A 27,921-nucleotide genomic window follows, 5' to 3' on the forward strand; every position below is an offset into this window, starting at 1 on the left:
CCTGCATTGCAGTTGTCTCCCCCACGTATGAATACATGATTTAAACATAATACTTCCTTCCAGATAATGAAAGCACTGGTTTTCTTTTATAGTGGGGAGAATGTCAAGCTCCTCTGTTGTAGGAGGTAATAATGCCTGCTTGGAAGGGGTGACATAAGGACTCTTGGAGTTCACGTTGAACAAAGTGGGTAGAGAAATGCTAGTGAAGAGTAATCCATTAATAAATGTGAGCTCCCGCCCCTCACCTTCCACTTTAGATTGATGTTATGGGTACCAAATTTGCATGTTCATTCTGAAATTCTCATTAATAAAAGCCTTTAACACTAAAAAAAAATCTTGGCTGCAATGGGATCCTCATTTTTCTTTCATTCATTCGTGGGCACCATCCTCAAGGCAGAGATTCTTACTAACACGAATGAGATCAAAGTACTTGAGATAAGCATTTATACCTTCCTGGAGATCTCAAAACCATAAAAAAAATCTCAATTCAGGCCTGTCTGATAAATGCTAACATGATATGCCAAATAATATTTTCTTGACAAATGAGGCAAATTACTGGAACACATCAGCTAATAAGAGATTAAAAAAAAAAGATCCATGCTTTCTGCAGAGCTCCACATGCTCATTACTTTTAGCATTCATGCCTGACTGTGTGAATAGGTGTGGTTTTTTCATTCACGTTATAATCTTTGGCATGAATATCTGAGGGGACATGTGCTGGCTATAATTTCAGGACAGTTCGAAACAATCTCGCTTTCATCTCAGGAAAGGTTAATTCCACACAAATGTCACTGTAGGAAGAAGGAGGGAGGTGACATATACCAGGAAGAAAAAGCCACAGTCTTCTAATCAGAGCAATATGTCAAATAAAAATGGACATATGTTGTGTCAAATGGAATTTGTCCTCCACGCTGGCCTATTCTTCCAGATCTGAGGCTGGCCATCTCAGTAACGAGGGATGTTCAAAAACGTGGGTTCAGTCTCACAGGCTATGTGATAGCATGAGAAACACCAACTGCAAAAGCTGCCTGCTGGAGCCAGAAAGCCAGGCAGTGATCAGTGCGGAGCCCCCAGACCGAGTGAGCCTGATCTAAATCGCCTTTGACGAGGGCAGAGAAACTGTAATTAAATGACTGGGAAGCAGAACGAAGAGAACGGATTTCGATTTTAGCAAATCATTTGAGAAATAATTCTTTACAAGGCTATCAAACAGAACCGGCATTATCCGAAATGAAACCGAAGAGCAGGAACACTTCAAAGCCTACAGAAAGGCAGGTTGCTGGCTTGCTAAGTGGCCGACAGGGAAGTTCGTATCTTAGGAGAACTATTATCCGACAACCTTCAGATATGTACAAAAAAATCAACAAGTTGGAGTGGGCCGTCGTATTTCAAGAAAATCTTGATAAGTCTGGAAAAATGGGCACCTAGAATTTGGTGTTAGATATTCTACTGGACACAGTGCAAGGCCGCTGAGTACAGACGAGCAGAAAAACATTGAAGTCATGATTAAATGGCTCCGATTGGAATCTAGTAAGTGAATTAGGAGACAGTGTGGGCTGGCAGCATCCTGCTTTGCAGCCCCAAAGACAGAGAGAGCACAAGGCAGCTTCCTGAGGGAGTCACTTCTGGAGCTTCACAGTTCAAAAAGGTAATGGGCAGCCTTTTAAAGGGCCTGCTCAAATGCCATTTAGAATATTGTGCACAGCAGCACTTACCCACTAAAAATAGGCCATTCGAGTGTTTGGGGGAAGTGTGGAGGAGGATGGCAGCCCTGGCAGGAGGAAAGGGCCAGCTCAGGGCAGTCTTTGAGAGCTGAACACGTTAAGATGTGAAAAGAGGTGACTTAATCAAGGTTTATGAGTATCTGATGGGCTCACACAAAGAAGCTAGGGCAAGACCTCTTCAAGCCGTGAGGATAAAAGATGCTACAGACTGTTAATTAAGGCTAAGGGGGGAGAGGGATTCAGTAGGCAAGACCTTTTCTTTGCAGGGCCATCGATAAGTGGGGTAAATGAAGTCGAAGTAGAATTAAGAAGGCAGAGAAGGCACGGGGCCTGCCTTGTTAAAGCCCTGTGACAGAGACTTCTCAGAAAACTGCCTCAGCCTCCCTTCTCCTCTCCATTCACGGTTCCCATTTTCCAACTTCTCAGCACCCTTGTGGAAGCTCCTTCTGCCCCCAGGGTCCCCAGGGAGGACTAAGATACACAGGGTGGAAGGACACCATCGAAGGACTTAGCCGAGGGATGGCAAGGTTCAGGATGGCTGTGTGTATGTGTGCACATGGGACACAAGTGCTCTTAAGGGGAAGATTGGAAGAAGTACAGATTAGCAACACACTTATTGCATGACTTTAAACGCTGGTTGGTTCAAAAAGGAACAAATGATAAAAATGGGTTCCATTCATTTTCCAAAATGGTAAATCAATCAATTGATCACTTTATTTGTCCTTCTTTCTTTCACATGCATACACGTGCGCACGCACGCACGCACACATGCACAGAGTCACCAGTGGTGAATTTGTTCTCTTCATCTCCATGGTTTGTACTGGCACTCCGAGGGGAAAACAAAGAATAAAATATAGACAGAATCCAAGCCAGCCTGGGCCCCAACCCTCAGCTGTACTGCTGTCCTGTGACAGCTGTCCGCTTGTACATCACAGTAGCTGACTGCTCGGCCATCACCACATGTCCCCAAATGGCTCCAAGCGAGCCCCTCCACAGGCAGCCAGAGCCACTGATCGTGAGGCCCCGACTGCTACAGCATCTGCCCCCGTGGCTGCCACCATTCCCGCTGGCACTGCCAGTGCCTACTCTGTCCAGGCCCTTGATGGGGTAAAGATGATAGATTGGGGGAAGCGGAGAGAAAGGATCTGGAGGGTTTCATTGAACCTGGAGAGGAACTTGATCTTGAGGTCATGTTTGTCTTTCAGAAGACAGAGCAGTTGATCAGCGGTCAGCCCTCCCAGCGTGGAGGAAGGTGCCCCCAGATGCGGCCATGGAAAAATGCCCGGATTCAAACAAGAAATGTTGCTGGTGCTGCCAAGGTCAGGGAAACAACCAGCATTCATATTGTGGCCAAAATAAGCTAAACCATTCACCCGGCCTGCTTGGAAAGAGCCTCGCCAGTCCATCTGACAACAGACAGGGCAGGCAATGCTGGGCCAAGAATTAGCACTGGGACCTGGCAGCATTTCGTGGCACTTGAAAAGAATGTGGCCATAGCTGCATGTGCACGCTAACACACGTAAGGGAGTGACTGATGAGGCAGGGCAGTGCCCTCAGTGCCTCACCTAAAAATGACCGGTGACCCCTTCAATCGTCAGCCATCATCTTCCTGCCCACCAGCTTCTTTCTTACAGAAGTCAATTGGCATATCCTAATACACAGTGGCGTCCTGTTTTGTCATCCCAAATATTCACTCTTAGCATATCGAATTAACTTTTAAAATTATTACTGTCATCAGTTACCAGCTGCACCCCGACTAGTAGTCCCAAGGTCACGCAGTCTGTCTGTTTCAACATTACCTTCTTCTCAGGGAGAAACAAACCAGCGAGGGCTGTGGAATTTGGTCAAACATGCAAACATTTTCAGAGAAGACTGAAGCGTATGGTTCCCCATCAAGTAAAATTTTTCTTTAACAAACAACTGATTCCCCTTTAACTCAAATATTTTGGGTAAGGTTGAAAGCAACAATAAAATCCTATGCACAAACTAAGGAATACATGAATTAATTTTCTAATTATTGGTATTTTTCTTTATTTTAAATAAATATTGGAGTCAAGACTACAAAGATTTGAGGAGGGAAAGCCTGATTAAGGAATTTGATATTTTACTAAAATATAGGTTATAATTGCAAGCATTAGGAAGATATCTTCATACATAAAAGGTTTCAGAAATTAAGCACTTTTTATGGAAACAGAGAAAAATCCATGCATGATAAAAATGCTTAGCAAGCCAGTAATAAAAAGAAACTTTCTTATCTTGATAAACAGTATCTACAAAAATATGCATGGCAAATGTCACCCACTTAATATTGAACACATTCCCTTTTGATTAAGAATAAGCCAAGGGTGCCATCCCTTCCTACTTCTAGCCTACCTTTTAGTGCAAACCTTAGCCAGTGTAGTAAGACAAGAAAAAGAAATTAGTTACAAAGATTGGAAAAGAAGAAACAAAACCATCATTATTTCCAGATGATAGAATTTTTCTGCATGAGAAATCTAAAAGAATCTACAGGTTGATTATTTGAATGAATGAGGGAGTTCAGCAAATTGCAGAATACAAAACCATACAACAAGTTAGTGCATTTTTATACACTATACAGCAGAAATCAATAAGATTCACAAGAGCAATAAAGACATAAAGCACTTTGGATCATATCAAACAATAATTATGCAAGCCATTTATGGAAAAAACTATAAACGTTTATTGAAAGATATTAAAGAGACATAAATAAATCAAAACCTATACTAGGCTAAGATATTGGACTTAATGTCAAAGATGTCAGCTCTCATCTAATTGATCTAAGGTTTAATGCATTTCCTGTCGAATCCAGTGGGGCTCTTCACAGAGCTTCACAAGTTTACTATAAAACTATTGGCAGAGCAAAGGGACAAAAATGTTACAGATTAAGAAGAAGAAGACAAACAGATTACATTACAATTGAGAATAGCCTGTTAATGGACACCATAAAGCAAGTGAAAAGAGAAGCCTCAAATGGGAGAAGACATATTAAGAATACATAACCAACACAAGTTTGTATCCAGAATATCTAAACCATTCCTGTGAATGAGTAAGAAGAAGACAACCCAAAAGAAAAATAGGCAAATGTCATAACCAGGCATTTCCCAGAAGCCGTCACAAACTGCCCAGGAACAAAGGAAAAGGCACTAAGCTGCACTGTTAATCGGGAAGGGAGAATGAAAACCACAGGAAGACATCTTTTCACCCCACCAGGCTGGCCCAGTTCTAACGTCTGCCTGCGCCGAGGACCACCAGAGCTGCGGAGACACGCTCAAGTCCATGAGGTACAGCGGCAGATAAAGCTACTTTAGGGAACATCCTGGCATCACCTCGTACACCCGAGAGAAATTCTTGCACATGAGGTGTGTGCACAAGCCCCATAACATTGTTTGTAATGACATCAGACTGGGAAGACTTTAGACATCGTCCAACAGGAAAATAGAGGGATGAACTGTGACACGGTTACATAAGAGAATATTATACAGCAGGGAAACAAATGACCCACAGCCACATACATCGTCACAATGGGCCTCACAGACATAGTGCTAAACAGAGTGCTGGCTTTCTCTAGTCGGTCACAGAAGTGATTCAAAAGTAGGCAAAACAAATTAATATATGATTTAGGAAATCATATATATGTGGCACAACCTTAAAACAAGGGTGGCCTGGCACCTATTTTTGTGTAAAGTTTTGGTGGGACACAGCCATGTCCATTTGTTTACGATGGTCTATGGCTGCTTCACAACAACAGCGGCAAAGTTGAGTACTTGTGACAGAAGTCCTCTGGCCTGCAAAGCTGAAAATACTTACTGTCTGGCCTTTTATAGAGAAAGTTTGCTGATCCTTGCTTTACAGGAAAGAAAGGAAATACTTAACCCAAACTTCAGGACAGTCGTTACCTCCAAGGAGCCAGAGGCGGGCGTGATGAGAGAGGAGTGTCTAACATCCTGAAGTAAGGAGTTATTTCTTAACATAGGCAGTAGGCACATAGATTTCCAGGACTATTATCCCTTAAAGTGTACAGACATGTTTTAAATACTTTTTTTGCCTGTATGCTTTGTGTTGTATCCTACAATTGAAAAAAATTTTTAAGAGGAAAGAGAGATTACTTCTGATCCTGGCAGTCACCTCCAAGGGTAACGAGGATCCTGGAATCCTATGACTCATGTCCTACATCTCTATCTGGTACTGGCTGTGTCATCATCTTGTTTCATGGATAGAGGGAAATTCTCCTACTCTTTCTCAGCAGCAGGCTGCATCCAGAAGTAGCTTTCTAATCTAAAATTCTAGCCTTCCTAGAGGTACAGGATAAAAGAGTGTTTTAGAATTTGAAAAGTCTGAGATCTAGACCACCCAGTCTAACCAACCTGCCAGTGTAGAATTCCCTTAACAATATTTGGACAAATGGCCGCCCCCTCTGCCGGAGCACGTGCCATGAGGAAGAAGGCTGGAGTCATAAACAGCCTGTCCATGGTTCTGGTAGTCCCACCTGGACCACGTGCTTCCACAATCTGCTCCCAAATCTACCTCTTAAATTTCTGACCACTGCTCTCTTTCAGCAGCCTGTGTCGAAAGGGACTTGAGTATCGCCTCATCCAGGCCCGTCTGTGGTGTGGAGGCCGTGCATGGGTGTATCTGGGATTCGGGCCTGTGCGCGGCCATGGGGGCCAGGTGCGGACTCATCAGGAGTCCATGTACTTCTCCATTCTATGGCCGATGCTAGCGGTCAGATACTCTTTGTTATATTAGGACAACATCTCTGCCACTCTAGCATCTCCCAGGGATTCCTGTTTTGCTTTCTGGCACATCACAAGACATGATGTATGTTTGCATGTCCCTTAGTACAGTGCAGTGTCCAGCTTACCTGTAGAGATCTGTGATCAGCTCGTCCTCGTACCGAGCACACAGGTTGTTGAGGAGTTGCTCGTGCTGGCCAAACAAGCGGATGTAGTTGGAGGCAGGAAAAGGCTCCTTAGAAAGGCATGTGATGGTTTCCACCATTTTATACTTGTTAATGTGTATGCGGAAGTAAGTCCCATTTTTCGCATTACCTGTTACTATTTCTAAACCCTGGCAGGGGGTGGATCAGAAAAACAACATTAGAAACATTTCCGGACTTTGGGAACTTTATCATAGCAATTTCTTTTTCAAATAAAACAGGTTATATACTATCGCGGTTGCAACTAACAGTTATAGATATTGACTAAACTCAACAGAAGATAACCATGTCAGAAACCACATACTTGTATTTAATGACTAAATGTTCCACAGGACACTTTACACTGTGATTGCATTGCTCCGCGTTTCTAAATTCGTTGCTAGGTTACGAGCAATTCTCTATTACTTGATGCCTCACACGGCACTGGGTCTATTCTCTTCTGTGAGGTGTTTTAAGATTTAATTTTCTTAGTTTTTTTGCACCACCATTTTCAGAAAAACCTCCTGGTGAAAAGTGATCAGAAAGTATTTCAGCTTTTAAAGTTTACTTAAACAAAAGGAACAAGTAAAAGGTGAATCTCTGACAGTGGGGCCTGGGGAGGTTCAGCTGTTTTGTAAGGTCTGTTCTATGCAAGAAGGTTCAAGTTTATGGGAAATACACATATACGTTCTGCAGGCTGCTTGTTAATTTGTAAATTGTCAGAGGTATGGAGTCATGGCTTTATGTCCCCTATGAACTGGCCGAAACTGCCATGTATACCCAGATGACAAGGAAAGATCCGCTCTATTCCATCACATGACTTCTTCTATTTCAGCCCCTAATGGCTACTGACTTACCCAATGGACACGCATTCCCCACCGGCCCAGGCAACCCAACCGAGACTCCTCAGTGGCCAAACACAGGCTTTGTGGGTGGTGGCTGAACCTGCGCTTTGCCCCTGGACTCTGAACTTAGCACACAGTAATGCTCAATAACTCCCTCCTGAGTGCATATAGACTTAAGCTTTGGCTCTGAACTTGAACGTGGCATTTAGAAATACAAGGCAAGTTGGCCAGCACTGATCCCAAACATTGACTTAGTCTTGGGTGTCTCCAGGGACTTTGTCTAAACAAGGACACACGGTTTAACTGGATTTTTAAATCAATTGAAGCAACTGGTAGGTGTTTGGGTGTCACATGGCGAAGCCCTGAGGAGAGTCAGCCAACTGTAAAGGCACGGGTGAGATGCACAGGAGGGATGCCCGCAAATCCTGGGCCAACCCCAAGCGTGTGTGAGAAACTGAGGATTTGGGGGTTGGGGAGAGAACAAAGACAGCTCAGGAAAGGGGGTGGCAGATGGCACCTCAAGGAGGTGCAGGTGGCCCATCACTCATCAAGGTGGATGGAGACAGAGAGGAAATCCACCACCACAGCGAAGTGTTATAAAAAACCACTCGTTAAGGCTCTATCTAAGAAAACAATGGTACATCCACACAGTGAGGCGCAACGCATCCAATAAAAACTATTGGTAAACTAGACTTCATAACAGGGAAATATATTCACAGTACATTTTATTATGCTACAGAAGCAATTTAATCAACATTTTAACAAAATGTCATTGTCTGTGGTTGGGAGACTGGGTCATTTTTGTTGTTTCTCTTTTGGTTCATTTGACTATCTATAGTTTCTAATTTTTTTAATACAATGACTATCACTTCTAAAATGATAAAAAGTTATTTTTAGGGGCCAGCCCCACAGCAGTTAAGTTTGTTAGTAGTTAAGTTTGGCGTGCTCTGCTTCGGCAGCCCAGGTTCAGATCCCAGGCGTGGACCTGTACAACTTGTCAGCCATGCTGTGGTGGCGACCCATATATAAAGTGGAAGAAGGTTGGTACAGATGTTAGCTCAGGGCTAATCTTCCTCAGCAAGAAAAAAGAAAATGTAGTTATTTTTAAATACTCAGGCTGTGCTGTGGCAAGGAATTAGACTTTTGATGAGAAACTTGAGAGGGAGAGACATGAAACAGAAAGCAGGAGGAGGAAGGGAGAAAGAAGGGAGGAAGGTTGGGGTGGGGAGCCCCTGGCTGCAGGCTGGTCATCCCCTCACCCTTTGCTCTTGCCACAAGTCCTAGATCTCTGTCCTGGATCACCCCATGGATTTTTCATTCAGGTCTATTTCTTTAAGTTTTGACTTCTCAGACTGAGCGATGAACATATCTGGGCTGGGGCACATGACATAGAATAATCCTTGCCATCAACTTTACTTGGTGGCCCGTCACCATAAATGCTATTTCTGCATTAAATATGCACAGATCTATGAGAGTGAAGAATGTGCCCTTCACGTGCATTTCTATGATTAAACACAAGACTTTAAAGACCATTCGAGTTTGGCACCAGCAGCTTTAGACTTAGCCCCGACCCCCTCCACCCCAGGGGTGGGGGGTCCCTTTGCAGCAGGGATGGCTAGGTGGAAAAATTGAGTGTCGAGGGAGAGGCCGCTCCCTCGCCTTGGTGGCAGCTGAGCGTCTGAAAGAGGGGACACTGTCAACAGCTCTGGCATAGTACCAGCTGCCAGGTTTCCCCAGGGCTCACTGGAGAGCAGAGTCAGCAATCCCACAAGGTCTTGGTCTCATCCTCCTCCTCTTAAAAATCTGAGCGGTGAAGACAGGAAACCAGGCATCAAAGGGCCGCAGCGTGAGATCTGCCCACGTGGGTGACAAAATTTTGATTTTGCAGTTTCACTAAATTAAAGCAGAGTTTCACCTTCTCCTCACAAGAACTCTGGGTTTACAAGGCTGATTTGGCCAAGGTTGAGCTTCCCAAGACGAGGGCAGTCTCGACAAGCTCGGCGTCCGGCAGGCTGCTGGCCAGGTATCTGAGCGGTCTGTGCCTCCAATGGCAGCCTGTTCCCCGAGGGCGGCATTGTCAGCATTGTTTTCAGTGATTTGTTGTCATGATTCTGTTTGTTTGTTTTAATTTATTTTCAAATTTAAATATGGAATTACAATCTTCGGGTTGCCTCTGTATGTTTTAGCACCATGCGGGCTTAACAAGTGCACCAAACAGCCACACTGCAGAGAAAGAAACGACGGAGTTGTGCCATGACAGCTAATCTTAACTATGGAAGCAACTGCGTCCATTTTAACTAGATTTGGCACTGTCTTAGCATAACCGGGGGGCCATTCTGGGAATGTGGAATGCATCGAAATATATCGCATTGACATTAAAGATAATTCACCTATCGACAGGTTTCTCAGACACAAGTTACTCTTGGAGGTCGGCCAGACTCACCTAAATTTCTTAGGTCATACCTGTTCACAGGTGCTTGCAGATCAGGAAAACCCAGTGAGGCCCAGGCCCCCGTCTGCCTGTTCCGACAGAAAGTCACTCCACTCAATGAGGACTTGCCCGGCTTCCAGCCCTGCCCCCGGATGAGGGGTTCCAGGGAAATGATGATCGTTTGACACACTTTCCTATTCTGTGGGATGTGTCTAGTTTCTTCTTTTATTTTAACTATATAAGTAAATTGTCAGGAAATTGGGATCTTGAATTTAAGATTTTGAGGGAGTAACTGGTTCTGCTGTGGTTTTTTTCCTTCCTTTTTTCCTGAATACAATTATCCTTTGAGTTCCTTTACGATTTTGACAATGGTTGGAAAATGGCTCTGGAATTCATGCCAAATGGAAGACACAGGATTAATCAGACTTGATGTGCAGGAAATCACATTCCCGATCCTCATGATGAACGCACAATTTTAAATTTAATGGTATCCAAGGCAGAATTTGTTGTGACAAATTTCTTTATTCCATGGTGTTTAAGCCAACAAAGCATGTGGACTGGAATCTGTAAATCAGTTTATTATGTAGACGACTTGGGGTCCCCTTTCTTCCTTTTGTCAGGTTACCTCTCAGAGAGCTCATGAATTACTGAAGTGCCTTCTTACTTAAATATTCCAATTAGTGACTGCTATAAAAGTCTGATAAGATTCATCTGTACTACATTTATTGTGAGAATATTAATTTAGTTTCTCTAGCGAAATATTGTTCAATGGGCTCCATTCTCAATCAATTGGCTATATTTAGGTGACTGTCTGACCATTTTGGCAACAATTTTACTTGATCAAATTAATTCCAACCCCAAAGATTGCCATGGAACCATCCTACATTTTTTTTTCTCGGAGAATAAAATGGAAAAAAATCTGTTTAGATCTTCTGTACTAATTAAAAAGGAGGCCCACCTGGCAAAATGGTTAATTAAAGTCAGGGGTCCTGTTCAAATACTGTCATAGCACCAGACAAAGAATCTATTTAAGTTGCATTCTTATTAAAACTCTCATTATCTAAAAACCCCTTTTGGCTCCTCCTCTGACTTCATTCAGAGAGAGCCAGTGGTTCATAAATAAATAACACTGCATGTGGGAAATCACACATTATCCTTGAAGAATCTGGTTCTGTCTGGAGCCAAGTCCAGTATTTTCAAGCTCTTGTACATATTCAGCTCCAGTTACTTATCTACAGTGACCAAAATGCTCAGCCTCTGAACACATCATCAGGGCTTCATCCTGCTTAGTTTAATGCCCCACCCCATGGGTGGCAGATTGTACTTTCCACAGATGGTCACAACGATACCCCCATCTTGCAGACTCTTCCTCAATGGGACCTTGACATTCTTCCCATCGACAGAAGAACTCTCTGCCCCTCTCCTTGAATCCTGGTGGGCTGTGACTGCTCTAACAGAGGATGTGGGGGAAAGGACACTGTGTGACTTTTGAGGCTGGGTCATAAAAGGAAATGCAGCTTCCAACTTGCTAATGAGGACACTTGCCCTGGAGCCCTGAGGTGTGAGGTAAGAAGTCTGACTACCCCGAGGCTGCCATGCTGTGAGGAAGCCCAGGCCACACAGACAGCCCCCGGGTGAGGCTCTGGTCAGCACTCCCTGTGGTCGAGTCATCCCAGCCCAGGTGCGTAAGGAGCCTTCAGAGGACCCAACCAGGGAGTCACCCCTGACATTCTAGTCTTCCCAGCTGAGGCTCCAGACATTGTGGAGCAGAAACAAGCTGTTCCCACTGTGCCCTGTCCAAATTCCTGACCCACAGAATCTGTGAGCAAAATTAAACAGCTGCTTCATGTTGCTCATTTCTGTTACGTAGCACTAGAACTGGAATGCCATTTGCTATGATCCTTTCTCTATTTGTAAGCAAATTTTGCATCAGACCATCTAAAAGAACCTAAAAGAATCTGGGAGAGGCGAAGGGGAGTAAGTTTTAGACACCTAGCATCTGTCCCTTCCCTGGAAAAGCCAGATTTCATGATTTGTCGGGAGCTCTGATTAACAACAACATCCACACTGATTGCTCAGCTGTTTTGTTGCTTAAAGGCAGGGTTATTAACAATCCCAGAAACACAGAGAAGTTGAATAACTTGTCCAAAGTCCATGCGAAGTAAGTGGAAGAGCTGGGATTGAGATTTCCAGAAGGGAGAAGGGTGAGAGGCCAACAGCCTATGCCATTTTGAGTCTGCTCTCTTTAAGGAATTTTCCAATAGCTTCTACTTACACCTCATTGGCTAGAATCTGCCACATGGCCAACCTTATTCTCAAGGGAATCTGGGAAATGTGTTTATTTTAAGTTGGTCAGATCATTAACCCTCAAAAATATTCAAAGATAATAGATAAGAAAATGGGAATGAAAGTAGGCAACTTCCAATGTCTGCCTCACTGACAAAAAAGCAAACAAGACACACCAGAAAGGAAACAGTTGACGATAAACACTAGTTTGGGACCATCTGTCAGAGAATCTTATCTGAGGAGCACACCAACTGACCACCAAGCCGCGTCCTCTCTAGTTACCTTGAACCCAGGGGACACCACACCTCACAGCTTCTGCTTCTCCTGGGTCATCTTCCCTGTGTAATTCAGGGAGGGCAGGAGAACAATGGGGTCTGGATGGATATCCCAGACCCTAAGCAATTTACCTGCTACATTGCCACAAAAGTGGTTATTTTAGTTATCTACTGATGCATCACAGGTTACCTCAAAACTTAGTGGCTTAATGTCCTTCAGTAGGTGAAGGGGTAAATAAGCTGCGGTGCATCCAGACAACCGAATGTGATTCAGCGCTAAAAAGAAATGAGCTATCGAGCCATGAAAAGACATGGAGGAAACAAAAGCATATTACCAAGTGAAAGGCGCCAATATGAAAAGGCTACATACTGCATGATTCCAACTCTATGACATTCTGGAAAAGGCGAAACTATGGAGACGGTAAAAAGATCAGTGGCTGCCAGTGGTTGGGGGAAGAGAGGGAGAGGTGAAGAGGCAGAACACAGAGGATTCTTTGGGGAGTGAAACTACTCTGTATGGTACTAAAATGGTGGATACATGTCATTATACATTTGTCCAAACCTACAGAACGTCCACCACCAAGAGTGAACCCTAATATAAACCGGATTTGGGGCGATGATGCATCAATGTAAGCTCACCAATCGTAACAAATGTACCGCTCTGCTGGGGGATGTTGACAGTGGGAGAGGCTATACATGAATAGGGGCAAGGGATTTATGGGAAATCTGTGAACCTAAAACTGCTCTAAAAAATAAAGTCTATTTAAAAACTCTCAGTGGCTTAAAACAATAATAAACTTTCATTATCTTTGTTTTGGGAGTCAGAAATTGGGAGTGGCTTAGCTGGGGGATTCTGGCTCAAAGTGTCCCATAAGTTTGTAGTCAAGATGTCAGCTAAGGCTGCATCATCTGAAAGCTTGACTGGGGCTAGAGGATCCACTTCCAAGGTGGCTCCCTAACACAACTGGCAAGTTCTAATGGCTGGTGCAGGAATCCTCAATTCCTTACCACATGGACCTCTCCAACGGGCCGCCTGGGAGACCTTACAACATGGCAGCCAAGTGATCCAGGAGGGTGCAAGTTGGAAGCTGTAATGTCTTTCATGACCTAGCCTTAGAAGTCACACACTGTCATTTCCACAATATCCTACTGGCTGCACAGGTTAGCTGTATTCATTGTGGGAGGGGACCATACAAGGGCACGAATACCAAGTGGCAAGAATTACTGGGGGCCATTTTGGGGACTGGCTACCACAGTGGCTTTCTGATGCATGAACCAATACATTACGCTAAAGACTCTTAATAAAGAATTTCACCCCCTTGTAAACAAAGTGTTATATTTTATATAATAAACAAAGTGTTATATTCACTAAAGTGAAATTCAAGAATAGTACTTACAAAATCAGGCTGGGCCTTTTGTACCTCCAAGGGAGTGGGAATGGCGGGCTTGGCAATATGCAGATAATGGTAAGACCCAGGAAGAATGCCTCCTGGAGGAAATGGCAATTTTCCACATTTAATTTAGTTGTTAATGAAGTGGGTAACAGAGCTTTATTTGTAGCACAGCACAAAGAGAGATGCCTACCATAGTGTATGCTCCTCATAACTTTCCCACTAAAGTACTGCTACTAGCAAGGAACCAGCTGGGATTGATTTCACTTAAATCAATGTGAATGTGCCATTATACCCCATAATACAGCCACTGAAGCTCCAAGAAGATGTGCCAAGCTGGTCCCGTGTATCCTGTCATTTCCCACAACTCCTGGCACTTTAACCTACACCTGCCAAAGCCAGACCAAGACGTATAGAGGCCTTAAATGTTGCAGTGGTTTTCCCGTTCCCCATCATTCCTCAATACATAACCAAAATATTGTAAAAAGTGAATGTTATCAGGAAAATCAACAAAAGTCTTGTTCAATGCTTTAGAAAACTATCATTATGAAATTCTTAATATTTCTAGCTTGTCCCAGAAGTACGAGCCTGATCTGGCTCTGGTCTCTGACACCCACGCCTGCTCTTCCTTTCCCATGGCCACCACGTTTCCTAAGGTCTTATCCAGAGTGAAGCAGAGGAAGACCTCGAAGACCATTTGCTCAGGTAGAAAAAGACCAGGACTGGAATGTAGGGCTTTTGTCTCTTTAGTCTAATATTCTGTTTACTGGATTGGGGTCCATGGACACCCTGGGGGTCCATGGATGGCTTTGGGGTTTGGTCTATCAACTTCCTGGCAGCGAAAATACAATTTTGTAAATATGTGCATTTTTCTGATAGAAGGTCCACAATATTCAAAGACTATTTTCAAAGGTATCTCTCACCTCCCCAACATAAAGAAATCCTGTGTTATTCATATGATGATCTCCTTAGGGGCCAATAAGGCTTATGTGATGAAAGTGGACTATTTCACAGTTGCAAATGGTTTAGCTTATCCATTCAGATAGCGGGCCAAGGTCTGGGATGCTTGGAAGGGTCTCCTTATCTCTGAACTTATAGTGGGAATGAAAGTTTGGTAAGATGTCAGGGCATCGCACCACTTACCAACTGTGAGTGACCCTGTCTGGGCAAGTTACTAATCATCCCCTAGTCTCAGTTTCCTTATCTGTAAAATGGGGACTACAGTTATGATGTGGTCCATAATAAAAGCTCAAAATGCAAGGGACCATAATAATGATGTCTGGTCCATAATAGATGCTTAAAAATGAAAGAGAGCTCTTGGCCCAGTGGCGCAGCAGTTAAGTTTGCACATCCGCTTCTCGGCGGCCTGGGATTTGCTGGTTCAGATCCCAGGTGCAGACATGGCACCACTTGTCAAAAGCCATGCTGTGGCAGGTGTCCCACGTATAAAGTAGAGGGAGATGGGCATGAATGTTAGCTCAGGGCCAGTTTTCCTCAACAAAAAGAGGAGGGATTGGCAGTAGTGAACTCACGGCTAATCTTCCTCAAAAAAAAAAAAAAAAAAGAAAGAGAGCCCTACTCTGTCTCTGTGCAAATCCTCTAGGGACAGAGGAGTCCCCTCACTAAGCCTAAGAGGAATATGGTGGGCTGCCCTGAGCACTGGTCCAGATCAAACGGCACTTCATCAGAGGCCTACTACACACCTTGGATCTTGGCTCCCTTGTACATGGGGATGAGTCGGTCCAGATCAGCCGGTGGCTCAGTCACAGGTTCGAGGGTTGGATCAAAGAGACTGAGCATAGCTGCTGCCAGCTGGAAGCCAATTTCTTTGGAATTGAAGCTGCTATGAGTCCACTCATTTGAGTAATATCTATTGGAGAATTTGGTGAGGGAGCCGGCAGCCCTGACGGCTACATCGTTGGTGTGGAAGTTGGCATCAATCACAAGTCGGCCATCATAGACCAGACACGCATCATTGAAAGCTTTAAATGTTTCGTAATCCACATTCTTCTCAAAGAAGCTGAAAAACATCTAAAAAATGAACAATCACATTATTACTCAGTTATTACTCTTCACTTTACCTTCCCAAGACTGTGAATAGTCTCTAGAGTATTTTATCATTCGGGGCACGCAAAAAAACCTGAATCTACTAAAAGTTTGTCATAATGGTGTGTGTGTGTGTGTGTGTGTGTGTGTGTGTGTGTGAAAGAGAGAGAGACTGATTGCCTTTGGTATAAAGAACAAATTAAGATCACTCAATGTCCGTTTTTTTTAATCATTCTATCTAGACATCCAGTGGAGAGAAGGATGCCAAATGATGGAATATCTAACACAGGAGTAAATTTTTTTTCCCTGTAGGGAGGTTTACATTCATAGAGGCACCACCTTCTCCTCATTCTCCTACATTTTGAGTAGCTCTATCTCAGCCTCCTTCTATTTTCCTCTTCCTGTGTCTGACACTTAGGTCTCTCTAGATTCCTTCTTGGGGTCACCTCATCCAGTCTTGAGTCTTCAGATTGCCCCATTCCTGGCCTTTTAAACCCAGAGAGCCTGTCCCTTCAGGATGCCTCTGAGAGGAGGAGAGCCCCATCAGCCTCGGTATCTATCAGGTCTGGGTTCCTGCCTTGTTGCTTCCTGCCCTGGTATGGCAGATGATCATTCAATAAATATTTATGGGGTACCTACCATAGGCCATGCCCTGTGTTATACAGAGGGGCCACAGACCCCTCTGCATGCTCCTTAGAAGCAATCTGTAAGCCCCCTCCATTCTCTGCCCAAATTTCAATGCTTTCTCATGCTCATCTGGATATCTTCTTCCACATTGATGTTGAAAGTCATTAAAGCAATCCAAGTTGGTTGTTTTTAAGTCTTCAGATGTCACTGAAGTAGCTAAGTTTAATATTTTTTATCTTCATCTAAATATAGTTTGCCACCTTGTTAAAAGCATGCTAAAAAGTGAACATATGACATGGACCCTCATCATTCTGATGGACGTCATACTCCCTGCTTCCTTTACATGCCTGCTTTACCCACTATACTTGCCCCATTATGTACAGAAATCAGCTGCTCTGGGCCAGAGGGACACCCCTTTCATATCCCTTCCCCACATGCATGAATGATGAATGATCCATGAATGATCCTGCAGTAGCCACTAGTCACGTGACTATACACATCTAAATCTAAAATAATTAAAAATAAACAAAATTAAAAATCTAGATCCCCAATTGTAGTAGCTTATTCCAAATGCTCAAAAGCTACAGGTGGCTAGCGGCTGCCACATTGAACAGTGCAGATATAGACCATTTCCATCATCACAAAAAGTTCCATTGGACAGTGCTGGACTCTGATCCATCATCTCTGTGATGTCCTTTGTTATCCCTCAAGGAACCAATAGCGCCTTTGCCCTTTTTCCTGTATAGTTGCAGGGTTTTTACATTTCATGTGAAATGGTACAATATTAACTCTAACTAGAATGTGAAAGATTACTGATGTATATTATAATCCATAGAGCAACCACCAAAAAGTAAAATAAGGTATAATTAAAAAGTCAACTGAAATAGAATACTAAAAAAACACTCTAATTTAAAAACAGCAGGCAAGGGAGAATAGAATAACAAAAAGCAGAGGAGACAAACAGTGAACAAATAATAAAATAGTAGACCTAAATCTAACCATATGAATAATTACATTAAATATTAATGATCTAAACACTGCAATTAAAATGCAGAGATGGTCAGAAAGGATTAAAAAAGCATGCAGGTAATTTTCTAAGCTGGTCCCCAAGATTCCCACTCTTCCCTTTGAATGTGGGTGTGAACTGTGAATATGATGAGATAGTCACTTCCACGATTAGGTGATGTTATATGGCACAGATGACTTTAAGATATGTTCTGTGGGCCTGACCTAATCAGGTAAGCCCTTACAAAGAGATCAGACTTATCCTGAAGGAGGAGATTTGAAGTGTGAAGAGGGTTTGACATGAGGGAGATTCTCTGTTACTGGCTTGAAGATGGAAGGGGCCATGTGGCAAGGCATGTGGCTGGCCCCTAGGAACTGAGAGTGGACCCGTCTGAGCCAGCAAGAAAAAAGGGACCTCAGTCCTCAGGAACTAAATTCTACCACAACTCCAAGCTCCAGATAAAGTGCAGCCTGGCTGACATCTTAATTTTAGCCTTGAGAGTCCCTGAGCAGAGCAGACAGCCATACCATGACTTCTGACTTACAGACTTAGGAGCTAACAAATGAACACTGTTTCAGGCTGCTAAGTTCGTGGTAATTTGTTATGCAGCAATAAAAATACACATACTATCTACTTTATGATACCTATAACAGACACATTTTAGATATAAAGACACACATAAGTAGAAAGTAAATGGATGAAAAAATATACCATGAGAACTAGTAAACATAAGGATATCAGACAAAGTGGACTTTAATATAAGGGATATTACCAGAGATAAAGAGGGACAGTTCATAATAATTGAAAGCACAATTCAAGAGGCAGATATAAAAATTATAAATGTTCATGTTCTTAATAACAGAGGCTCAAAAAGATAAAGCAAAAATTAACAGAATTAAAGGGAGAAATAGAAAATTCCACAATAATAGTAAGAGATTTTAGTATCCCTCTCTTGGCAATTGATAAAACTAGACAAAAAATGTCAGTAAAGATGCAGAAGATTCAAATGTCACTATCAATCACATTGAACTAATTGTTATTTATAGAACACCACACCCAATAACCACAAACTACATATTCTTTATATGTTCACAAAGATAGTCCATATGCTTGGACATAAACAAGTCTCAACAAATCTTAAAGGATTGAAATCATACAGAATATGTCTCTGACCACAGTGGCATTAAATTATAAATCAACAAAAATATGGTATCTAGGAACAACACACTTCTAGATAATCCAAAAAAGAAATCAAAAAGAAAGAAATCACAAAGGAGATTAGAAAATATTTTGAACTAAATAATAATGAAAATTCAGCATATTAAAATTTGTGGGATGCAGCTAAAACATAGAAGGAAACTTACAGCTTTAAATGCTTATATAAAAATGATCTAAGGTTCAAAATGAAGGGCCAGGTAAACTAAAGCAGGCACAGAGAAGGAAATAATTGTTAAGAGTAGAAATCAACAGAAGAGAAAACCAACAGACAACAGAGAAAATTAACAAACTCAAAAGCTGGTTCTTTGAAAAAAATCAATAAAATTGACAGACATCCGGCTAGACAGAGAAATTTAGATAGTTCTTTCTCTGCGTCTCTTCTCTCTCATCAGTTCAAGAAAGAGAGATTGAACAATTCACCAACAGCAAGAGTGAAAGAGGGATTATTAATACAGATCTGAGACTTTAAATAGATAATGTATGAATATATGAACAACTCAAGGCCAACTAATTTGACCAATTTAAGTGAAATGGACAAATTTCTTGAAAAATGCAACTTACCAAAATTGACATTGAAAAGAAGAAGCAGAAAATCTGAATAAGCTTATATCTAGTCAAGAAATTGAATTTATCAAAAATCTTCCTACAAAACAAACTTCAGGCCCAGATCATTTCAATGGTTAATTCTGTCAAACATTTGAGAAAGAAATAATGCCAATCTTACACAAACTTTTACAGAAAATAGAGGAAGAAGGAAAATTTCCTAAATTACTTTACAAGGCCAGCATAGCCCAAATATCAAAAAGTTACAAGGACATTACAGAAACAGAAAATTATAGACAAATATCCCTCATAAATTAGTTGTAAAATAGTTTCAAAAGTCCTTAAAACATATTAGCAAATTAAATTCAACAATACATAGAAGGATAACACATCATGACCGACCAGTGTTTATTCCAGAAATGTGAAGTTGGCTGAACATTTTGAACATCAATCAGTGTAATTTACCATTATCAATAGAATTAAGCAAAAAAGAATATGATCTTCTTAATAGATATGAAAAATTCATTTGACAAAATTCAACAGCTATTCATGGTAATTCTTCTGAACAAATGAGGAATGAAAAGTTACTTCCTCAGTCAGAGAAAAGGCACCAAAGAGAATCCCACAGCTAACCTCATATTTAATGGTGAAAGCCTGAAAGGTTTCTTTTGAGATATGGAAAAAGGCACTTTCCCCACTTTTATTCAACATTATGCTGGAGGTCCTAGCCAGCAGAATAAAGCAAGTAAATGAAATAAAAGGCCTAAATATTGGAAGAAGAGGTAAAACTGCCCCTATTTGCAGATGGTATGTTTATACATCTAGAAAGCAACTCTAGAACTAATAGGTGAATTCAGCAATGTCTTGGGTTACAATGTTTATATACAGAATCAACTGCATTTAATATACTAGCAGTGATCAATTGGAAAACAAAATTTTAAAAATTCATTTATAGTAGCTCAGATACTGCACAAAGGGAGATATACCAATAGCCAATAAGTACGTAAAAAGATGCCCAACAACATTAATCATCAGGAAACCACAAATTAAAAACACAGTGATACATCATGTCGTACCCACTAGAATGGCTAAAATTAGAAAGACTGACAATACAAAGTGCTGCCAAGAATATGGAGCGTCTGAAACTCTCATACATTATTGGTAGAGATGTGAAATGATACAGTTACTTTGGAAAGCAGTATGGCAGCTTCTTAAGAAGGTAAACATTCATCTACTATATGACCTAGCCATTCTTTTGGTATATAGCTTAGAGAAATGAAAATATATCTACACAAAAATGTGTCCAAGAATGTGCATAGCAAGTGAATGAATAAACAAAATGTGGTATATCCATACAATGGAATACTACTCAGCAATAAAAAGGAATGAACTATTGATACATGGAATAATATGGATGAATCTTAATGTTCCTATGCTGAGTGAAAGAAGCCAAATATAAAATAGTAAATAATGTATAATTCCAGTTGTAAAAATTCTCATTTTAGCAGGTGTGTATACTTGTGACACCATCTATTTTAGTTTCCTAGGCCTGCTGTAACAAAGTACTGCAAACTGGGTGGCATAAAGCAATAGAAACTGGGGCTGGCCTGGTGGCGCAGTGGTTAAGTTCACATGTTCTACTTTGGTGGCCCCTGTTTCTCCGGTTTGAATCCTGGGTGCGGACCTGTGCACCACTTGTCAAGCCATGCTGTGGCAGGCGTCCCACATAAAAAAATAGAGGAAGATGGGCACAGATTTTAGCTCAGGGCCAGTCTTCCTCAGCAAAAAAAGAGGAGGATTGGCAGCAGATGTTAGCTCAGGGCTAATCTTCCTCAGAAAAATGAAAAAATAAATAAAGGAACTGAATTAAAAAAAAACAATAACAGAAACTTATTTTCTCACAGTTCTGGAGACTAGATGTCCGAAATCAAGGTGTTGTCATGACCATCCTCCCTCCTAAGGCTCAAGGAAAGACTCCCTCCTTGTCTCGTGGCTTCTGGTGGTTGCCGGCAATCCCTGCTGGTCTGTGACTTGTAGCTGCCATCACTCCGACCTCTGCCTCCCTCATCATATGGCCTTCTTATTCATATGTCTCCTCTGTGTCAGCAAATCTCTCTCTCCATATAAAGGTACTAGTTATTAGATTTAGGGCCCACCCCAGTCCAGCACGACCTTCTCTTTACTTGATTACATCTGCCAAGATCCTATTTCCAAATAAGGTCACATTCACAGGTACTGGGGATTAGGACCGTATCTTTCTGGAGGGACATAATTCAACCAACGACACCAGGGCCACAGCCAAGATAATGAATATATTCATCCCCATCAAAAGTTTCCTAATGTCCTGACAGAGATGCTACCCAAAGCTGCCAGTAGGATGGATAAATACCCTGACTTCTCCCTTCTTCCTATTTCTAATCTCCTGCCAGTACACACTGTTGGCCACATACAGATGAAAGCCCAAGAGCAACCAGGCCCGGGAAGTGCCATCTGCAGGGGTCATTCCTTGTGGAGCGTGCAGATGGGAGAAGCAGGAGATTGCACCTGACGGCAGACAGGCCGAGCCTGCCTCGGACTGCTTCAGGATGGAGTTCTAGCAGGAAGGTGTGTTGGATCAAGGCAGTTGAGAATATTTGCAAGATGTCTTTGCCGTGATCGCAATTCTGATCTGAGTAGGGATGTGAAGGCCAGAGGGCTGCTAGGGAACCTGCCCTCAGTTGGATATTTGGGGAGGTTTTCTTACACCTCTGCTTCCTAAACAGGGTGTGTGCTCACCTCCAGAGGTCCCCCAGGATAAACCTGGCATTTTTTCAAGATTATCATTTTGGGGGAAAATCTGGGTGAAAACATTTTGATTTTTCCTGTCTTAAATAGGTATTTTGAGATACATGTATAGATAATGTCATTTTTATGTTAAAACAAAATGAACTTTTTCTGTCTCTTTCACTGCTGTATCTCTCACACACAGAGCCTAAGACCTAGTAGGCGTTCAAAAGATATTTGTTAAAAAAATATATGGCCTAGAGGTTAGGTTCAGCACGTTCCATTTCAGTGGCCCAGGTTTGGTTGCCTGGCACAGACCTACACCACTCGTCTGTCAGTGGCTATGCTATGGCAGCAACCCACATACAAAATAGAGGAAGATTGGCACAGACGTTAGCTCAGGGTGAGTCTTCCTCAAACAAAAAGAGGAAGATTGGCAACAAATGTTAGCTCAGGGCCAATCTTCCTCAGCAAAAAAATAAAATTGTGGAATGAGAGAATAAATGAATGTACCAAAGAGCAGAATGCAAAATTTCCATGGATTATCAGGATAAAATGAGAAATTCCACACAACTCTCTTTTGTGGTGGTGATCCCCTTTGAGCTCCCGTCTAGCCTTCGGGGGATGAGGATCATCATCTACACTTAGGGACACCTGGCTGAGAAGCCCTGACTTAGGCTGACCACCCCCTACTCCTAGGTAAGGAATTGCTCTGACCCCCACTGACCTCCCCTAACAGTCTGCCCACTAGACGTTGCTGGTATCCTTTACTATAGCCACTAACATACACCCTTGACCTACACAGCCCCAACACTCACACTGACCTCAGCCTCCCCTCTGTGAGGCGTCTCCTGCTTCTCCATTAGATTGACTGGCCTCTCCCCTCTTTCCTTCCCTGCTGGCTTCTGCTAGTCTCCCAAACTGGTGACTCTGAGGATACGGGTTGTAAGTCGAGCATTACACACTCCAAAGAGAAGTTTCCTCCCTCTCTCTCTTGCTCTCTCTCTCTCTCTCTCTCTCTCTCTATATATATACAGATAGACACATGTAGATATAGATATATAGATATCTTCTAAGCCTCTACTCCATGTGGAAAGACCTACTATTGCTCTTTCAGAATCTTAGGAGGTTAACAGCAGCAGAGACTTTGGGGCCCAGTTGACCTGGGCTGAGATCTCAGCACACCATTGACTTGTAGTCATGGTGTTCTCACCTGTGAAATGAGGATGCTTCACTTTGCAGAGCTGTCGTGAGGGCCCGACAGAATGCACTGCAAGCACACAGCACTGTGCCTGGGACACGGCCAGCTCTCATTCAACATTACCACTCTTCAAATCTCTGACATTCCTTCCATGAGGAGGCAAGGTCTATTTCCCTTTCCCCTGAATACAGGCCAGCCTTAGTGACTTGCCTCTAGTGAACAGAATGGGGTGGAAGTGGTGCTGCTTCACTTCTGAGGCTGGGTCACAAAAGGTGATAGGGCATCTCTCTCTCTCTCCTAGCTGCTCTTAGAACCGAGCTACCACGCTGAGAGGAAGCTCAGTCCCATGAAGGGACCATTTACAAGTGTTCTGGCCAAAATCTCAGTTGAAGTTGATTTAGCATCAACGGCCAGACATGTGGGTGAACGTGCCTTCTAGATGATTCCAGCCCCTCCCACAGTCTGACTTCAACCACATGAGACACCTTGGGTGAGAACAGCCCAGCAGAGCCAGGTCAAACCCCAGGACCAGAAGAGATGATAATAAATGATTGTTATTGTTTTATGCCCCTAAGTTTGGGGTGGTTGGTTACTCAGCAATGGATAATCTGAAGAGTTCAAAAACGAAACCCAAAACCTGTGACTATAAATTCACCGCCCACGATCTTCCAGACCCCAAGTCCCTGGAGGTGATGGGCTCCCCAAGGCTGTGGGTGAAGTTCACAGGGACCCACTTACGGCGCACGGAAGTTTGAAAGGCTTGGTGGGGGTGGTGAAGCTGGCGCTCTGAATGGGGTCTGGGTGCAGGCCGTCGTTCCACTGAGCCAGGATGGCGTCCCGGTAAACGGTGACGCCCGCGGCTCTGAGCGCGTCCTCCACTGCGCCTTCCACCGAGTAGTTGTTGATGCAGGTGATGGTGGACTTGGGCGGGGGCTGCACCAGGTGGATGCAGGAGCCCCTCACTCCAAGGTTTAAGAGAGTCTCCACGGTGGTATAAGTGTCAATTGTACTCCCATAGACAATGACATTCCCTAGAAAAGAGGGAAAACGCTAAGACAGACAGTTAAAAAAGAACCAACAACCTTATTAGTCAAATCTAATAATGCCGAATTGCTCTTATAACCCTCTTCTTTTTTCTACCGCAGGAAGCCAGCGGTGTTACCTAGCAACGGCGACCAAGATAATTTAGTAAAGAATCGGCACAAAACATCCCACAAAGTAGTCAAGTACTTTTAACTCAGAAGTAGGACATTCATTTTTATTCTCATAATTTGAAAGTTGAAATTATGCTAAATGAAACCACCTAGAATAAAACCTTTTATCTTGTTTTTGTTCCCTATTTGCTACACTTATTAAGGGAAAAAAATTACTGAAGTTTGCGATCTATACAAGTTCTTCCTAAGTGATGAAAAGGACAATGGTAAAAAATATTCGTGTACATGATGGTACCGATATTTTAATATTTAAATGCTGAACTGAGTTGATTTCAAGGAAATTTTTCCTTTTTTGATATTCTGCTTTTCAATGGATAATTTTATAAAGATTCAAACTCTGATTTTTAAAATTTAATATGTCAAGACCTAGCAAAACAGGATGAAGGGTGTTTTTTTGGTAGGTAAAAATAAAATCACAAAATCTTCTTGAAAGATTTCCTCTGTATAACAACATTTTGATGGTAACAGTCTATACTATTTATTATTTCTTAAAAATACTACAGAAGTAATTATATATGCTATTCTACTAATTTCATCAGTTTTTAAGATCAATGATACTATTAAATGAGTAAAATGTATTATATGCTATTTGTATGCTATTTTTGACGTTAAATTGGCATTTTTACCTTTTCATGAAGACAGAAACTGCTGTAGACTCACATTCCAGGTAGCTGTAACAATTTTACCACAAAAATTGATAGATTCACTTTTTTCTCCTGTTTATGAATAGTATGAAAAGGAATTTTATGAAGCAAAATAAATGGCAAGTATATTTATTCAATTTGGTTGAATAAATTATGCAAAAATGTATTTTGATCCAAAATTGAGAGGAGATGTAAGGGCTTGTTTTATTTGCTTAGAAAAAAATGAACTAGAATAACTTTCAGATTGCTTCTCCGAGGGTAACAGCATCTAGAAAGTTCTCCCATGCTTCCTGTTGCTCACCTATGGAATGCCACGATGTCCCAAAGCCTGGGGGCAGGGTCCTTCCTGCCTGCCTTCACCAGAATGCTCCAATTTGTGGCTATGATTCTCTCTCTATTCAGATGCTCTAATGCAACATTCCTCAGTGAGCTGCATTTTCCTTGGCTGAAAGAGCCAACATTTTGCTTAAATTATTGAGGCTCCCACCTGCTGCGAAACATGAATCCTGGCTGTCTGGCACAACAAAGAGCCAGCCTGCCAGGAAAGCCAAAGCTTGAGCCTAAAACTGTCAAAGGTTTGAGGTCTTCTGCCCTTTTAAAATATGCATGCCAAAACAATATTTATTTTCAGTGAAACAAATTTAAGTGTTGAGGCCCCATGCAACTCAGAGTTTAATGTTTTTCCAGTCTCCTTCATGTTAGCTTTTAGTGACTATATTGTGCGATGGGTCTTTTCATTACAGGCTCGTGAAAACCTAGGCAAGGCAATGCCACTGGGGTTTGGAAAGCTGTACCATCTAGCAAGGGGTGCCCACAGATTATCGGCAGGTATGAGAGGATGATGCATTCAATTCAAAAGGTAATACATTTTATAAAACCTCTACTATTTAAACTAGACATTTATTTATAGATATTCTAACGTCTAAATAATCGTATCTACCCTTAAGTTTAATTTGAAACCACCTCCCCAATAAGAGAGTTGGTTATCATAACAGTCAGCTGTTGTCATGATAATGCTACCTAACAAACTACCACAAAACTCAATGTCAAACAACAATAAGCCTGTTGTACGTCGGCTCACACATCTGTGGGCTGGCTGATGTCAGCTGATCTGGCTCAAGCTGTGGTTGGGGTCAGGTCTGCACCGTGTATCTTTCATCCTCTTTGGACCAACAGATACCTGAGGCCTATTCTGTTTATGGAGAAACGCAAGAGCACAGGAGGGCAAGCACAACTGCACGAGCACTGTCTGAGGCTCTCCTCGCATTACATCCACTCATGTTTTATCGACCGCAGCAAGTCCCACCGCCACGCCCGTGGTCAAAGGCGCAGGAAGCAAACCGTGCCCACAGTGGGAGGGGGAGGGCTGTGGATATTTGCTCAACAGTAGTCCAAACTATCACAGTCATATTGGGCGTATCCTAAATAAATGCGTATGTGATTTCATCTAAAATTTTTCATTTAAACATGGTTTACATGATTATTTAGTTATATTTCTCTCATTACCTATAAAATATAGTCGAATCTCATTATAATATAATTTGCTACTAAATAAGAACATGTCACAGGTCAAATCACATCACTAAACATATGTAACAAGACCTGATGTAACAGAGCCGGCCTATTACTCTTTGGCAGCTGGATCTCCTGCCTTTTAACTGTCTCCATTCTGTAGGGGATTATTCTTTTCATTATCTTTGTGCAGTTGTGAGTTCTTTCTACATCATTTCTCACTTTTACTTTGTAAAGAATTTTTAGATTCATATTTATCTTGTGACTCCATATACCAGGTACAAAGCTAGGCACTTTATACACAATCTCTTACTATTATTATTATCATCAATAACATTTAGAGTTGTTAACAATAATGGGTTGGCTTCACTCAGATACCCATAAATAATTTTTTCATAAGCTAACAGCAAAAATATAAGCATGAAGATAATTCATATAATAACCAAATTCTTCTATTTTGGGGAGTCCCTCAGAAAAAACTAATAGACAAAGATTTTAATTACTCATTGATTCATTTTGTGACAAATCAATCTAGGCATAAAAATATGATTACTTCTATTTATGGGAGTAATTTTACAAGCGTGGAAGGGGTGGAACTAGCGCTTTTGAAGCCCCCTTGTCAAGGCCTCCCCACAGCCTGTGGCTGAGCCTGGGCCCCAGCAGATTGTCCAGCCTCCAGCAGGTGAGGTGCCGTAGGCCTGTGGCAGTCTCTACTTTTCCTTCTCTGCACTCACCACAGTCTACACACCTAGGCTTACCAGTGAGATACTTCGAGTTTACCCTGCCCAGCATGTTATCCTTGGAGACTTGTACAGTGCCTGGCCTACAATGGATGTGACAAAATGTTTCCTGATTAGATGCATGAATGAATGTTTGAGGTTTATCAGATTGCTGATCCTATGCTAACTGGGTGTTACTTTTGTGCCCTCTAAATATTTATCACAGAACAACCTTGCTGTGGCTAGATTTTCCTACTACATATTTCTACTTGGTATTCACTATTAAGTTGGCACTACAAGAAATATCCAGGATGTGTTGTATACCTGAGATTTGAAAGATAGAAACATGTTCTCCCTAACAATGTTAGATCTGGTCATTAGGTTTCCAGTTTAGCTCACAAAATGCTACATAATCCTAAATGTAACCAAAATTGTGTGCGCCTACAACACAACAGTATAAAATAGTACTCCCGCCATATTGGTTGGCACTTGAACACAGGGAAATGAGAATATTTCATACAGAGGTTACCTGCTCTATAA

At 42.1% G+C, this 27,921-nt stretch overlaps 1 protein-coding gene and 1 long non-coding RNA gene across 5 annotated transcripts in view; one reads left to right on the forward strand and one right to left on the reverse strand.

Moving 5' to 3' along the window:
• Positions 1 to 27,921, reverse strand: part of CFAP61 (cilia and flagella associated protein 61) — a 294,720-nt gene that overhangs the window by 57,389 nt on the left and 209,410 nt on the right. For 2 of the 4 annotated variants that reach the window (XM_070588742.1, XM_070588743.1), the window contains 4 exons: positions 24,031 to 24,323; positions 15,592 to 15,919; positions 13,895 to 13,986; positions 6,607 to 6,812 (listed from right to left, as the gene is read on the reverse strand). In XM_070588742.1, the coding sequence (XP_070444843.1) occupies positions 6,607 to 6,812; positions 13,895 to 13,986; positions 15,592 to 15,919; positions 24,031 to 24,323 (919 nt within the window). Of the gene's footprint in view, positions 1 to 6,606; positions 6,813 to 13,894; positions 13,987 to 15,591; positions 15,920 to 24,030; positions 24,343 to 27,921 lie in introns of all 4 variants that reach the window. The other 2 variants (XR_011530921.1, XM_070588744.1) reach the window with 2 other exon arrangements.
• LOC139078128 (uncharacterized) lies at positions 24,156 to 26,603 on the forward strand. The gene is made up of 4 exons (XR_011530924.1): positions 24,156 to 24,289; positions 24,442 to 24,535; positions 25,894 to 26,009; positions 26,327 to 26,603. It is a non-coding gene; the product is annotated as an uncharacterized lncRNA (long non-coding RNA).

This window comes from Equus przewalskii, chromosome 21 (assembly GCF_037783145.1).
Source record: "Equus przewalskii isolate Varuska chromosome 21, EquPr2, whole genome shotgun sequence".
Lineage (NCBI taxonomy): Eukaryota > Metazoa > Chordata > Mammalia > Perissodactyla > Equidae > Equus > Equus przewalskii.